The following is a 15,806-nucleotide window of genomic DNA, read 5'->3' as shown; positions in this document are numbered from 1 at the left end:
GCTAATCCACGTCCACCCAGAGAGTCAAGAACACTGAGTAATATGAATTCACCTCTGTTTCTTCCAGGTACACACGCAATCTTGTGGACGAAGGCAATGGAAAATTCAATTTGATGATCTTGTGCTGGGGTGAAGGGCATGGCAGGTAACTTTCATTTGTGCCGTACTCATTGTGATTGACTTGCATCTAACCAACAAAGATGAATCGTTTCTAGAGAATAAAACGCCAGAATAGGAAATTCTGGGCCTGATTCTAACTTTGGAGGACGGTGTTAAACCGTCCCAAAAGTGGTGGATATACCACCTACCGTATTACGAGTCCATTATATCCTATGGAACTCGTAATACGGTAGGTGGTATATCCGCCACTTTTGGGACGGTTTAACACCGTCCTCCAAAGTTAGAATCAGGCCCTCTGTGTCTAATCACACCCAAAAGCTATAAAAGCATTAGTGAGGACAATGGGCTGCCCTCTTAGCAGTAGGCTCGAGTGGCACTCTTTACACTTGCTTCTCTTTTCCCTCTTTTGATCACTCGATTATTCAATCACTGAGCCCCTGTTTTGCCAGTCTACCATAGATTATTGGAAATTAAACTGTTCGCATGCAGTCAGGGAAAATCAGATGAGAAATATTTTTTTCTTTTTCTGCATAGTCAATATAAGTAGATTTTAAATGATTTTTTGTGGGCAAATGTACTTTTTTTCCAGAAAATCTTCAGTGCACTGCATGCGGTGAAGCCAGGTTGTAAAAAATAGAAAAGTAGCAAGCCTGCAGATCCGTAAATCCTATACATTACAGGTCTTTATGGGTATAGTGACGATTTATGAATGAAAGTACCAGGCACAATTACCTTGCTTGCAGCTGTGGAAATTTAGCTGCGAAAATGTATGCCATTCATATACGTTTTGGATATTGGCCTGTAATTCCTAACTATGTGTACATAATTTTGCAACAAAATGTGCATGCCTAAGCCCGTGACATGTAAGAAAACGTGTTTCCCATGGAAAACTCGTTCCATCTGAAGTCCTCCATTTTCTACATCATTGTGTGTGTGTGTGTTTAAATATGTGCATGTACTTTCCCTCACATCCCTTGTAAACGTGGGATATGTTCATACATTTCCACACACTTCCTTCAGCACTGACACTGAGGCCGTGTGTGTGGGCTGAAAAGTTCAGATGGTGGAGGAAGAAATTGCAATTATTTCTGAAAACCAAATAAAGCTTTAACTCTGAACATTCACTTTATTAGCATGAACCTCTCTCTAGTCAACCTTGGACATCAAGTAGGTGTCACAGCTGCGAAAACGTAGGCGTTATTAGTGGAATTTCTGCTTTTGGAACTAACATCATTGGAAGCAAAAATACGCCACTAATGCCTTTTATTTAAATCCTGTCACGATTTTGCATACTTTTTTTGCACATGTCTGGCTGATTGGTGCACAGAAAAGATAGTTAATCTTTAGGGTTTTTTTTTTAACCTTGCTCTTGAATGTTCATAAAACCTCCCTCATAAAAGACCCTTAGAACTCTCCTGTACCCATATATAGATAAGTATCACCCAAAGTTAATCGCTATTAATGATCCTTTTCAGATGTCCTGTGAAAATGTAATGTGCTAAATAGCTTTAGGTGACTCCTGAGTAAACAGTGCCCTACTTCTATCAAGGACCCGCCATATGCTATCTACATACATGAGTGTGGGCAACAGAAGATGTACATGCCTTGAGTCCATCCTACCTGGGGAAGTTCCCCTTTAACCACCCCCTTGAGACCCACTGATGTAACTAATGTTTTATGGAAAAAAGGACTTAATTAAAAAACACGTGTGGGCAGCGTCTCTAAAATATCTGGTAAAATATTGGAGCCACCAGTGCAAGCCCACGTGGCGCGCTGAACACCAAATGCCTGGCATCCTTTAGCATTTTGGCATTGCTACATATGCCACCGAGCTGACACATCCACAGCAGCACTTGCAAGGAGAGTGCACGTCTCGGGGGGGATAGGGCCTAGGAAACCAGAAAGCGGGTAATCAAACCCACTGCGCCATTTTGTGGGCGCCTGGTGCAGATCAGAATTAAGCTATTTCGTACGTTCTTGGCTTCTGGTAAAAGTCTGTGACATTACTCATGGTGTACTCAACACCTGCAAATCGCTCTCCATCCCTCGTATAAAACCGCTGCACAGGTCATGGCAATGGCAGCTCACCCTACCCCATTTAACTTCTGGTGTTTCGGTTCTTTTCACCTGCCACCATGTCACGAACTGTTGCAAGGCTAGTAACTCGATAGAAATTTTGGCAAAGGGACACTTTGCACTCAGGTTTGCAACTGCTTATTTCCTACTTTTTAAAACTGAAAACTCTTCTTCACCCAGACGCATACCAAGCCATATCTTCCCCATTCGTTTTTTTATACTTTTCTTACTCCATTTGTTTACAGTGACGCGCCGAGTATGTAAAGGGCAGTAGTCCTAGCCCGGCTATGGGATGCTTCTGTCCATTGCAGAAAGACTGCCAGTGTCTAGCGCAGCGCTCCTGGTGGTTAACTGTCCGTAGAGCCCTCTGCTGGGTTTTCATCCCAACAAGTGATATTTGATGTGCATGGTGGCATGCCCTAATCATATAACGATCACCTCCTTCCTTCACCAACAATGTGAAGCCTACCTGCCTCTTGCTGGCTTTATCCTCGTAGTGTTTTGTTGGTACAACCGAAGAAATTCTTGTGAACTCCACATCCCTTTCCCGACAGCCGTGGGCCTAAGATGCGCTGCTCACCAAGGTGAATGGTAAATGTTCATATAGAAGACCTGCAAGTGATGTCCATCTGAGCCATGGACCCGCAAACTGAGCTACTAACTGCAGCCATCTTTTTGAGATAGATATCTCTTTGACCCTTCCCGTGCTTACTACTGATCCATCTGTGGATTTCGAGATAGACTACCACCAACTGATACCAGGGCTGCAATGACAACACTCCATGTCCAAGTGCAGTTGCACATTTCTACTATGCTAAGGTCCCATACGCTTTTGGTATCTGAGTGCCCTTTACCGCTTATGAATTTGCTTTGACTGGAGTCAAAATTGATCTTTGGACATGGCACCATACATTTTTGTTCCTTGTAAGAGGCACCCTGAACAGGTTCTACATTTACCCCAATCCACCGATCTAGGAGTTTTGTACTGCTTCTTCTCCTTTAGCCTCCACCTGCTGCTGTGTGACCCTCTGCCATTTCTAAAGCAGAACCTCTTGCACAGGAGTATTGGCAGTGCTGACCCTTAGAACTCTGCTGTACTTGAGTAGGCGGCGACTCTGCCAGCCATTCCCTAGCAAAGGACCCCACATTGCTGAAACAGCAGGTCCCATGATTTAGGAGCAAGAGGCGCTGTCTTCCATTGAAGCTTAACTCCAGGGTGTACCTTTTAGTTGGTGCTTGCTGCCAGAGTTTTGTTATATTATAGATCTGCAGGTAACTGGTGTTAGTATTACTCAATTCAGTGGTTATCGATGTAATACCCTTGGCATAAGTATGGTCTGAGCAAGCCCCATTGAGATTTAAAGCTGTAGAACTCGGGCCTTGTACATAACAGTGAGTGCTTAACTTGCATATTTCGCTTTAATTGGAAAGCTAAGAATCCGAACAAACATACTGTGCTGGCACAATAACATTTCCCATTGCTCAGTATACATTTACACACAATGCAACCAGAGAGTCCCGCTTCGCCTAGCCAGTGACTGAGCTGGAGAACCATCGATTGGCCGTAGGACTGGAAACATTTGTATTCTTATGGACACATATTTTAGAAATGCCACCTATTTTAAAAACTGCTTCTCAGTAATTTACTCTCCTCAGCGAGACCAGGTTTGTGTGTCAAGGGTCTGGCGAGAGCTGTGGGATCTGGAAAGGACTGGTAGCAGGGCAGACAAAGTGAAGTACATATTGATAACAGTGCGGCTGCCCAAATCACTAAAGGAATCAGAGGAGAAAATGAAATCAGTGGAGCTCTGAGGGAGTGAGAAAGAAAGTATATGCTACGAAAAATGCACACTTCAGATGAAATTCAGAATAACTAACACCCAGGACCTACAGTTTATACATATAGCAACATAATTGGTAAGGGAATGTGGGGTAAAGTGCCAAGGAGCTCCACACAGGAAGCCTGAAGCTTCGTTCGTTCCTCACATACAGTGGCTGCACATATAATGACTGCAAATATCCACAGGAAGAATACACACAATGGCAGGGTATGTGGGGATAATACCTTTGATGGTATAAAGTGCTTAGGTAGAAGAGAGGGGGGGAAACAGAGGAAACACTTGGCAGAAAAGAAACAAATTACACTAGGAAACTGGGAGCTAAAGTAACAGGCAGGGGCGGGCAAAACACTTTGAACAAAGGAAGCAGGGAAAGGAAGCAATAGTCTACAGGTTCAGGATGCAAGGGAGCACTGCAAGACGGTGATGGTTCAAGGCCTTGGAAAACACCGAAAACCGTGCAGGTTCAGTTAACAAGGAAGGCAGTAACACAGAAACCTCTGGAGGCAGAAGGTCGGACACCAGGAATACTGCTACAATGGGCAACGTTGGGATGAAGGAATGAGACTTAAAAGTACTCACTAAAGTTCACAGGCCTTAAGTGTGTTCAAGCTGTCATCTGCCAGTGCATGGGTGCACCGATTACTTCACTCACCCTTGCCCTCCAGAGGCAGAGCAAAAGCACTGAGCAGGGAACTAGGAATTAGGGTCTTAAATAGATAAAATAATGCATGCATGCTGTCACAAGAATCCGGTTGGTTCTGCAATGTGAGTCAATTCCAGAAGGCTTTCCAGGATGTAAATCCGTAGTGATATATGCCTTAAAATCAAGACTTCAGGAAAATGATGCCTTTCGAAGGAATGGCATGCTGGGTATCACAAAACCTGCCATGGGTCTTTCATGAAGGTACGTACGTTCAGAATGTTTCAGGAGGCTGGAAGTCAGTGTAGGGATAGATCAAAAAAAGTCAGGAAGTTTAGTCTAACACTGGAAAGTCCACCATGCATATCATCTAGGGATGGTGAGAGGCAACGAGCGAATCATGGCAGTAGGGCATACCTGTTTACGTATGACATTGTAAAGTCGTCGCCCTTAAATGAAATCACGCATTTACTTAAACGTATCTATCTGTGCTGATGTTCTCTTCTTTTTGAACTGTATGTTGTGCTGTTAGTACGCAGTCCTACGCAGCGATGTTTAGGTTCAGCCTTACTCATGCCCTGTCTCTCTCGCCCCTGCAGCAGTATCCATGATCACGCGGACGCGCACTGCTTCATGAAGATGCTCGAGGGGAACCTGAAGGAAACGCTCTTTGAGTGGCCGGATGAAAAAATGAAGGGCGAAATGTCGAAAAAGTCTGAACGCATTTTGAAGGACAATCAGTGCGCTTACATCAGTGGTGAGTGTGGACGTCTTGGTCAAAATGAAGATCTGGAAAACTTCTGGGTGGAAGCAGGATTATGGTAACACTTCACAAAGGTTTCTTATCTCTCACTTTGTCAGCTACACATGCTATGTACAGTTGGCATTCCTACTCCGTCCCACGAGTGGCGCCAATTTCAACAGTGATTTGAGTTACGCTGTGAATACACTTCCAAATGGGCATGTTCATTAAAGTGTGATCTTTTGTCCGAAACCTTTAACGTCAGTAGGGGTCCACCTTCGTTACCTACCTGACAGGCTTCTACTTTGAACATGCCACCGTCCCAGCGGGTGTGAGCATCTTTGAAAGACTGAGACCAACTATTTGAGGCTGTGCACTACTCTGAGTATAAGAGCTTGTTTTAGTCACGTTCTGATCATACTAGTAAACAATTCAGCGGAAAGAATGGAGGAAAGACGTCTATAACATTCCATTCAGTTTCGGTTTAGTGATGTAGACCTCAACAGAGACCAACAAAGTGACAATGAAACGGTCACCATTCTTCCCATAGGAAATAAATTCATGTTAAGTGGAAAAAAAAAGTTGTTAGAGGAAAGACTGCTAAAGCCTGGAATCCCTTTTGAAGAAATTGTAGTTCTAGGAATCGTATCCAAGTTTGAATAGGGTCCCTTGTGTGCTTCACGCCATGAAGTGTGCGAATGACACACTTCATGGTTTGTGTGATGTTCACTTGCCCCTTAGAAGGCAGACAAGGATAGCCCAGAGCCCTGTGATGGGGCCAGAAGCTCTGCCGAAGAGTACATTTTGCTGATGCTATAGAGGAAAGAGGAAACATGGCTTGAGACTGAGGGGTTATATAGCGATGTGTCAGCAGAAAGCTGAATCCTCTGCACCTGGGCCACGCCCATGTTAAGTTTGAAAAAACAAGCACAATCTTTGTGTAAGAAAGCACAGGGTGTTTCACAGGTTTTAACATCAAGGGAATGTGACATTAAACTATAAGCCCAGATGTGCACTGGGGCTACCGAGGGCACCTCTAGGGCACCAAACACAAGCTGTAGTAAACTATTTAGAAAAAATAAACTTACAAATAATGTTTAAATCGTATACTTAAAGTCATGTCCAACATTGTCTGATTTCTAAGGGGTGGAACAGGGCCATGCTGATTTAGATCTCTGACATATTTGCTTGGGAATTGAGGAACTCTGAAAATGTGTCCTTTGAGGAACTTTGATTTAATGAGAAACATGCGTTGACTTCAAAAAATCCAGTTGTGTTACTGGAGGCACAGATAGGAGGAATGAAAGCTCCCAGAAAAGAGCTTTGAAGCAGTCCATGACATTTCTTACAAATAATTTGTCACTGAAGTCTCCAGATGTCAGCTGACTCTTCTGCAGGTAACACCCACTATCCTTCACTTTTTGGGTTTCCTGTGACCATGAGGCAATGGATTTTGGTTTACCCATTTGAGCCTTGCCCCAGTCTAGAGTCTAATGTGACAACCAGGTGAAGGAGACCAGATGGACACCCTGACTCACTTGTAGCAGTCTACCTGCTGTTAGGATGCTTCCATCCGTTATCTGTGCTGTTAGAATCTAGACAGGAGTCCTCATTTTGAGCTGTCGCCTACCTGCAAGCAGGAGAAAAATGCATCTCTCATAGCTGTCTGTACCAGCGATGCATATAAACCAAAGGGGAAGGGATAATCAAACACAGGGCAGATGTAAGGACACAGACAAGTAATTCTGAGGCATGTATTTACAATATACAATTTAGACATAGGTCATAAAACAGAGGGTCCCCCACTTAATACGGTTCTATATCATGCACAACGACAATACCAGTAAACTAAGAAGGATACAATAACAGGGAAATAAACAAAGGTAGAGTCGGGTATCCCAGAAATCCAGCATTTTTGCCAGTAAATGAAACTAGCTGCCAATTATTGGTGGATGCTTGCCTTCAGCATTATCTATATTAAAAGGGAAGTGGTGGCTGCCTAGTGGGTGATTTCACATGGGTTTTTATAGACCAATGTTCCCGTATTTACGTGCTACGACCATACGTGGAAAGGTTTCCTTAAACAAGGTGCATAGCCTTTTTTTGCTGCAAATGATAGGGAAGAAGTACCACACTCTGCCTATTGTGGTGCCTATCAGAGTCACGGAAGCACCACACTGCCATGGCCAGTCGTATGTTTCTTCCACGGACCAGTGGGTCTAACGGATGAGATTGACTAAGAAGACAAGTATAATGACAGACACTGTGAGGCAGGCGAGGTGGCAAAACAAAACTCAAGATATGATTTATTGGACAGTAAGGTACAAACCTGTGAGGGTGAGAGGAATCTTTAATTTTCAAAGGCGATTTGTAGTCAGTGTTGGAGAAACTGGTATTAGATTCTCCTTTCCTTGATTGAGCAGGTAGAACGAATCACATCATGGTCACTGAAAACATCAGAATATTTTCTCTCTAGAAACAGCCATTCTCCAACATGGTGGTGGTGAATGTATGACCTGGCTACAAAGGGAACTCAAAATCTGCTTCCAAACATATGATTCCCTGTTCTGACTAATTACAGGCAGTGCCCTGGCTTTGAAACTACTGTGGATTTCATTAGAACCCTGGCAGTTGGGTGCTGGACGGGGTTGGTGGAGAGTGAAGGCATTTAGGACTCATTGTCCCCGAATCCCCTCCCCTGTGGCCTTCAGAGTGAAGCAGGAGGGCTCAAAGTGTTGGGTCTTTGTAAGTTTCTTTTCAGAGGGTTTGTAATTGACGTCTACAATGTATCTTGCTTTGAATTGCACGGGCGAGGCCACCAGTCCCTGTTTGGTTGCTTGCACAGCTCTCATTCAGCCAGCCGTCACATTCCCACTAACCTCTGCCCTTGTCCTTTCCAGACTCCATTGGTCTTCATCGCGTGGAGAATTCCAGTCACACAGAGCCCGCCGTCAGCCTCCATTTGTACAGCCCTCCCTTTAACAGCTGCCAAACCTTTGATCAAAGAACGGGCCACAAAAGTAAAGTCAAGATGACATTCTGGAGCACTTATGGAGTTAGGACGCCTTTGGTAAGTTGACGGGAATGGGGTTTCAAAAAGAATTTTTGACATGTTTGAATGGAAGGAAACAATTAGAGTCGAGGTTGGTACCGACCACTCTAAAAAATAATGGCAAACTGAGCTGCACCAGAAAGCCTTGTGAAAAGTGAAGCTTCATTGAACAGCTTTGGGTTTCAGAAGGGACACAACATGTCATGCTTGTCACAGGGCCACCTGCTCTGGCTCTGTAGGGCTTCACTGTACTCCTAAAGCAAGGTCAGGATCAAAGCAGCCTTCAAGTGCAGTGTGCCTGAAATTTTTTCAAGAAAAACAGTACTTTGCTAAATCTGAGTATAATCTGTTAGGCCGACATTGGAAGTACATTGCTGGTACTTCAATCTCTGTATTTAAATATAATCCTCTACCGCCAAGGGAACTCAAAGTCCACTTACAACACGCCAAGGGACACCAGACTGTGTTACTGCTTTTAAATGGTAAATAACCTTGTCTCTATGCCCCTGTCTCCACTCATGACTGCATCTGTGACATCTCAAATATTCTTCAAAGAATGTTATGTGACACACTACACCAACACCGTCACGGTCACCAAACAATCTCTGGAGCATACAATTAATACTGAGCACTTCATGTTTAAGTTTCTGCAAAGCTACATATTTTGCATAATTTACCAGGTACCTTATCTTCTACATTCCCTGAATTGTTGAGGTTTTGTCACAGGTTATTTTTTTCTGTTGGCAAACATCTGTATCAGCGCTTTTTCAGTGTGTACGCAATGCCCTTTGAAATCTAAGATGTCACCAGATTAGTGGAATGGAGCTATAACCTCTACACCTGCACTTTGCGTCAGATGTTTGTGAAGTTAAAAAAACACCATGCTGGTCAATGTCCTATCTGCTTAGGAGCGAGTGAAACAAGGCATGACCCGCCAAGTTCTACCCTTGATCTACACATGACCAAGAAATATGGCATGAGCCCTAGGCAGTGTAACCATCTCTCCACAGAAAGATTGCGAAAGTTCTGTGGAGCGCTTATGGCATGACGAAGAGAGACCTCTGTGTGGACGAATGTACCAACATGGGAAGATGACCAGGGATTGCTAACAGTGCGTAGGTTATGATACCAACCCCTGGTTTAAGGTTAGGTGGATGATACCAGCGGATGTCCACACTTTAGTTTAAAACATGGGTAAACGCAAATAGATTTAATAATTTTAGCTAAAAGGGCACTACTGAAGCATACAACGTGATAATCAAGGCAGAAAAGTGTATAGTCAGATTACTAATAGTGTCACAATGCTTGTTTGAGTTATTGTGACAATGAAAGGTCACCCCTTAAGCACACACAACTATCAACAATTTCTAATTTAGACCCACTATATGTTTAGTTTTTTTGATCCATCAATCGCCTTAGTTTTGGAATAGTTTTGAGTAAGCTTGCTTGCTGTCAGATAACCTAACATACTTGTAATTTCTTGCAGCAATTCCCGTGCATTTGGGCCAAAATTACAGCATCACCAGTAGCTTGTTGCATTTAAAGCAAATGTAATACTTCCAAATGAGATAAGGGGCAGCGGCCTGGGGGATCGAGCACCTCAAAGACCAATCTAAATTTGGAACATGGCAGTTTGCGGCTTCTACTAGAGGTCTGAACCCCTACTCTGGATTTAGGAATGGTAGCCCTGTAAGAGAAGACTGTATTGACCCTATTACTGAGGGGTTGGTCTCTTTTTACCACTGAGACCAGTTCTTTCCTGCAAGGTATGAAACAAGAGATTGCCAATAAATATTTTATGTTATTTTTGAACTCTATAATCTCGGTTCTGATTAGTAGTCGGTGAAAAATGTTCCGACAGTAGCCAAGTGAATGTTTTAATTTAACAGATTGTTGAAAAACAGAGCTTTGAGGATGAGTTTAATGCTCGAAATGAAACAGTCTGGTCCCTTTGCGTGCAGCAACCGGAAGTCGCGAGGACTCGATGCTATCCATCCCTGTGATTAATTCCTTTGTACTTGTACTGTGTTTCCTTAGGTTTTGTATTGGGTATTTGCCTATTTTATAAAAGAGCATGGCTTCAAGTTTTGAATGATTTCATAATATTCACGAAGAGCTTCAACTCACTTGGCCTGATTGACAAACTGCATTTTGTAGTACTCCAGTAGTACTACAAAACATACTCCAAAATGCTGTTCACAAACTGCACTACTAAAGTACTGCAGCAAAAAAAAAAAAAAAAACAGTAGCGATTCAAGCATCACGCATGGCTAACCATTAGTAGTGCAACACCCTCCCATAACAAAAAAAAACCATAATGGAGTTAAGGACTTTAAATATAAATCTATAGGAAATAATAATACATTATTTTCAAGAAAAAAATATAAAGAAATGTAATGTTGAGAAAATCTACAAATTAGTATGTATGTATTTTTAGTTACAAAATATTTTAACAACCGTATTTGAATTTCACATTGTCATCTTTTTTTAATTGAAATGTAATTAAATAGATTTTAATAGTATACATCACTTTTAATAATTAAAGCGTAGTTAAAAATGTACTTTTTCTTTAGGTGTGAATGTATTATTTAATTTGAGCTCCAGAAAAATAATTTGAGTTCAATATATTTTATAATAAAGAATAAGTTCAAAAATGTCCTAGTGCAGGAGCATTTTTTCTACCTTTAGAATGACTATATAAACTCAACGTTCAATCATATTTAGTATAACAATATTTTCAATAGTTTTTTTCGAGTTAAATAAACTTTTTTAATTTCCCTATACTTTACCAGAGAGACACTACGTAAGTTCGCATTATGATAAAGTATATCGAAAAATAAAGAAACACAGCGGGCTGCAATGTAAACTACCTCCTTCCCCATCGCCCGGCCCCTGAGACAGGAGAGACACTTGCCTGCCAACTTGTAAAATGTTTTGTCAGATCATCCTAGAGAGGAGGAGAAGGCGAAGCGGAAGGGAGAAGCAGAGAACACCATCTGCCTGCTTTCCCGTTATTTTTTTTTTTGTGGCACGTTTGTCCATGGCAGCCAGAAAATGATAGACCTTCAGCGCTCCCATGAAGTCCTCACTGCATTCGGCCATAAGGGAGTGTCTCCTAGCCTTTTATTTCTGCAGCTGAATGTGGGTAGTTGCTATTTGAATGAAGGAAGATCAGTGGATCATGCTTTCCCCAATGAGCACAGTAAAATGAACACACACTTCAATGCAGAGGGAGAATGTTAAGTGTACCCCGCAAATTTGCCCGACGCCCCACTTCTGTAAAACCAATGTATTATTTGTCCGCTATTGATAATAGAATGAAATTGTACCTAAACTAACCACAAGTTAATTTTATTGTCCAACATGCGCCTTAATGACTGTGATCCGTGTTAATTGTGAAATGTCTTTTTTTTGTGTAGGCCTCAACAGTTGCAAGTCAGGAGAATAACTAACTTCTTATGATTAGAAAGCTACAGCTCCCTGAGCTACTGGAGCTGGTCCTCTTATGTGGAGACAAAGTTACAGTTGATGTCAAGCTGCTGAATGGCACCATTTCAATGTCGGGTATCGCGACAGTAGGACTGTTTGCTATTGTGCCTATTGGGGTGCTCTTAATCCTATTCCGGGTAACAGCATAAGCAACTAGGTCCATCAGCAGGTGTAAGACATCAGATCCTGCCTCTATGATCTACTTTAAAGCCACTATTAATGAAATACTTTCATTGTAGTTCTGACCTCTAAATCCATATTGGTACTGTAGAGGGAAATTTGTCTAACAAGTTTTCTGCTTTTATTAGCCATTTGTAATGTTATGTCTACGCCGTAATTAGCAATCAGATATATGGTATTTTTAAAATGTGGTAAATTAAGTTTAATAACCCCGGAACACTTTGGGCATGATTTAGGTCTTGGCGGAGGGGGATACTCCATCACAAACGTGAGTGATTTCCTGTTTGCCTTATTACGATTCCATGATAACCTGTGAAGATAGTAATAAAGTGGACGGGATAATTCCGTCCGCCAAGATCTAAATCAGGCCATTTATCTTGAAACAATGTTTTAGCAATGTATTAAATATACTTTGCAGACTTTAGCAATCTCCTCAAAAAGATCGATTGTAACCTGCATTTTATTTTTCATAAGGAATACAATTAGCGTTGTATATAAATGCAATAAATTCCCTTTTGTGTACAGTGGTCTTTGAACGTTGTTTTATTTATCAAAAAGAGCTGAATCGTCCACGGTATTAATCCAACAATTCAAAGTTACCTATCCAGGGGCAGGAGGATAGTGATCGGGTCTGGAGCATGAGCCGGGCTACCTGGCATAGTCGGATGAGTCTGTTGCAGACTGTGAAATGAAAACAAACATACATATGGAAATATGAGGAACATGAGATCATGAAGTATGATGCTGTGAGGAAATTGGGTGGTGGCAAGGTTGGTGCTGGGTCTTCTGTTTATTTGGTTGGAAGCGTTTGGTGATGGGAGCATGCTGGTGAGTGGTTTTCTATAAATTGGGCTGCCTGTCATCCTCCTGTTTATGTGGAACCCCGCTTCCCTCACTTGCTCTGTACATTATTGCCTCCTGTTATTGCTGTGCCCTCAGCTATTCACTGCCTTCTATAGCCTGTCCCATCCTTCTTTTGACCCTTTTGTTTTCATCATCCCTGTTGTCATCCCTGCTCATGCCTCAGATTTCAGCCTGGGGCTCAGACGTCTCACCAGTTACATCCCTGAACCAGTAGGCTTCGTTTCAGCGTTAGAGAACTGGAGCATGTGCCCCTGCATTTCCTATCCCCAGTAGGTGCCCACTGATGCAGTCTTACCCTTTCTTTTCCTGGCCACACCTAATATTACATGCTTGCTACAATCCACGAATGCGGAGTAAGATCTTCAAGTGCTCCCCCAGACTTACTATCACATAAGCCCTCATTATGAGAATGCTAGAGTACAGCAACGCACTCTATGCCGGAATCTCAACCCACTTCATATACAGACTCCAGAGATTTCAGAATGCCGTTGCCAGACTCATCCTCAGCCTCCCTCGCAGTTCCCACATTTTGCCTCCCCTCAAGGAGCTCTATTGGCTTCCCATCCAGAAACACAACCGGTTCAATTTTCTCACCCACGCATTCAAGGCTTTTCATAACATAGGACTTGCCTACCTCAGCCAACCCACCAGACAGCTGCAATCAGCATCATTAGCAACTACCCCACGCATCCACAGAAGCAGAGACGGATTTTGTTCATTTTCATACATCGCTGGCAAGACCTGGATTTACCTGCCCCAACACATCAGGACCTCTTCTTTTCTTCTTGATTTCCTCAAGAAGCTGAAGACCTGGTTTTTCAACTAGCCCCACGATACATCAAAGACACAGCCGGGGATAGGATCATTCTACTTACTAGCTCAGCGCCCGATACCCTCACGGGTGACAAGTGCATGTAACAAATCTACATCACATAACATCCACCTTGCTGGACCTTACAATCCACTTTGTTTTCCCCATGCTTAGTCCTGTCTGGGTCATTCTGTGTCCCTCACCAAACAATCCTTCACTGCAGAGACCCCAGCATGCCCTAGCCCCAGGCCCATTGGCCTCAGACCCTCATAGAGCTGCAGTCTCCTTCCTCCTTCTCTCTCACCCATATAAAAGCAGCATCCCTTGTAGGTCATTTGCTTCTGGCTGCTTTCTTGTTTGCTTCCTAAGTCTAGTACTCCTTTCTTCCTTACATTCCCCAGCCTCTCCTGGAATTCACAATTCTGTTTACCTCTTTTCCTCCTTCATGAACGTCTACCTCCTTTCCTAGCTGCCACTGATACCGCTCTTGCTTTACGCTGTTGCTTGGGATTGCTGTAACAAACAGATACAACTCTTCACGGTGGGCTTATTACATCTTTCTTCAATGCTCCTGGACAAAATCCTCCATCTCTTCCCCACATTTAGATCTTGTTTGACTTGTCTACAATGCCAGCAATTCCAGCTAATTTTGTTCAGCAGCACTATCGCTTCCCTCAAAAACCATGAGCTTTGGTACACAGTAGCTTCTCCCACATCTCTCCCCTGCACTCCGAGTTCTCACTGCTGTATATGCCCACTGTCCTCCTAGCCACCAGCACGCTATCCACCTTCTCCGTGTTGCTTCAGTGGGCCTCTCAATGGGCATCCGCATTTATTTTCCACTTGCTACATGCACGTTAGTCTGGCAGGTCAGGAATGCTCCACTCAAACCGAATGAATGTGTTGCTGGGGAAAATGAAATACTGACTTATTGACTAAAGCCCTGGACCCAAGAGGCCTTAGCACTGGAGCTAAAACAGGTTTATGACGAATTAGGGTCATAGGACCATGTTATCCTTACACCCCCATTAAGATGATTTTAACTGTTACCCAAACAAACCACGAATAAATGGAAACCTAGGCTTCTTTGAAGTGTTTTTTTTTGTTTTTTTTTTTTTTTCTATTTTAGCTACCCCGGTCACAGTAATATTCAAAATGCCTGGAATATGGTTGAGACCCGATGATGAAGCATGCTGCTACTAGAGAAGGCGAGGGTCTTGCATCAAGAAAAAGATCTCTTTTTCTTTGCAATAAGAGAAAGGGTATCTGATTGGGAAAGGATAACTTCCTGTAGAGACCAGAGACACCTCGGTTTGGTTAATATTGATATATTAGGGAGTGAGTATCCATTGGACCAATTTTCAAGGTCTTCCCTCCCTCCTCATGTGCAGGGTCCTGGAGTTACCCCTGTCTCCTGGTTTAAGAAGTCTGCTGTGTCTAACTATACCTGCAGAAATAAACCCTGTTCCACCATGGGGAAGCATACTGCCAATTATGTATATAAGTCAGCAATCGACATTGCACAAACCTAACTACAGAGCCCTTTAAACGGAAAGAGAGTGGGTAAATACACGGGGCATTAAGGGCAGGGTTGGGATTTGTAGAAAAGTGAGGAAGGCTGGGGCAGTGCACTAGGAAAGTGACCTGCATCTATCTGGCCTTAAGAAGCAAAAGAGGGAAACAGAGGACAAGAGGGGTAAGGATAAGAGAACATTGACAGTGGGAAGGAGAGGATGGAAAATACGTTTTATTTCAGAAAGGTTTCTGCTGTGATGATAGGTGTTAGAAATGTGGCTCCCAGTTGGCTAGGGCAGGCACCTATGCGATGCAGTAACCACCACTCAAGTCAGGGCAAGGGAGCTACACACCTAAGAAAACCTCTGCTGACCCCCTTGGGAGCTTGGTACGAGCAGTCAGGCTTTTCCCAGAGGCAATGTGTAAAGTATTTGCACAACAAACACAACCCAATAATGCAATAAATGCACTACAAA

At 43.0% G+C, this 15,806-nt stretch overlaps 1 protein-coding gene across 2 annotated transcripts in view; it reads left to right on the top strand.

Annotated features, from left to right (window-relative positions):
• Positions 1–12,664, top strand: part of CDO1 (cysteine dioxygenase type 1) — a 38,056-nt gene extending 25,392 nt beyond the window's left edge. Inside the window, exons 2-5 of one of the 2 annotated variants that reach the window (XM_069226622.1) lie at positions 68–145; positions 5,277–5,434; positions 8,320–8,489; positions 11,891–12,664. In XM_069226622.1, coding sequence (XP_069082723.1) covers positions 68–145; positions 5,277–5,434; positions 8,320–8,489; positions 11,891–11,923 — 439 coding nt within the window. In that variant the 3' untranslated portion in view covers positions 11,924–12,664. Of the gene's footprint in view, positions 1–67; positions 146–5,276; positions 5,435–8,319; positions 8,490–9,957; positions 10,090–11,890 lie in introns of those variants that run through there. The other variant, XM_069226612.1, reaches the window with a different exon arrangement.
• The last annotated feature ends 3,142 nt before the right edge of the window (positions 12,665–15,806 follow it).

This window comes from Pleurodeles waltl, chromosome 1_1 (genome assembly GCF_031143425.1).
Source record: "Pleurodeles waltl isolate 20211129_DDA chromosome 1_1, aPleWal1.hap1.20221129, whole genome shotgun sequence".
In the NCBI taxonomy this organism is placed as follows: domain Eukaryota; kingdom Metazoa; phylum Chordata; class Amphibia; order Caudata; family Salamandridae; genus Pleurodeles; species Pleurodeles waltl.
The sequence above is the reverse complement of the archived record's forward strand: the minus strand, read 5'-3'. Positions and strand labels throughout refer to the sequence as shown.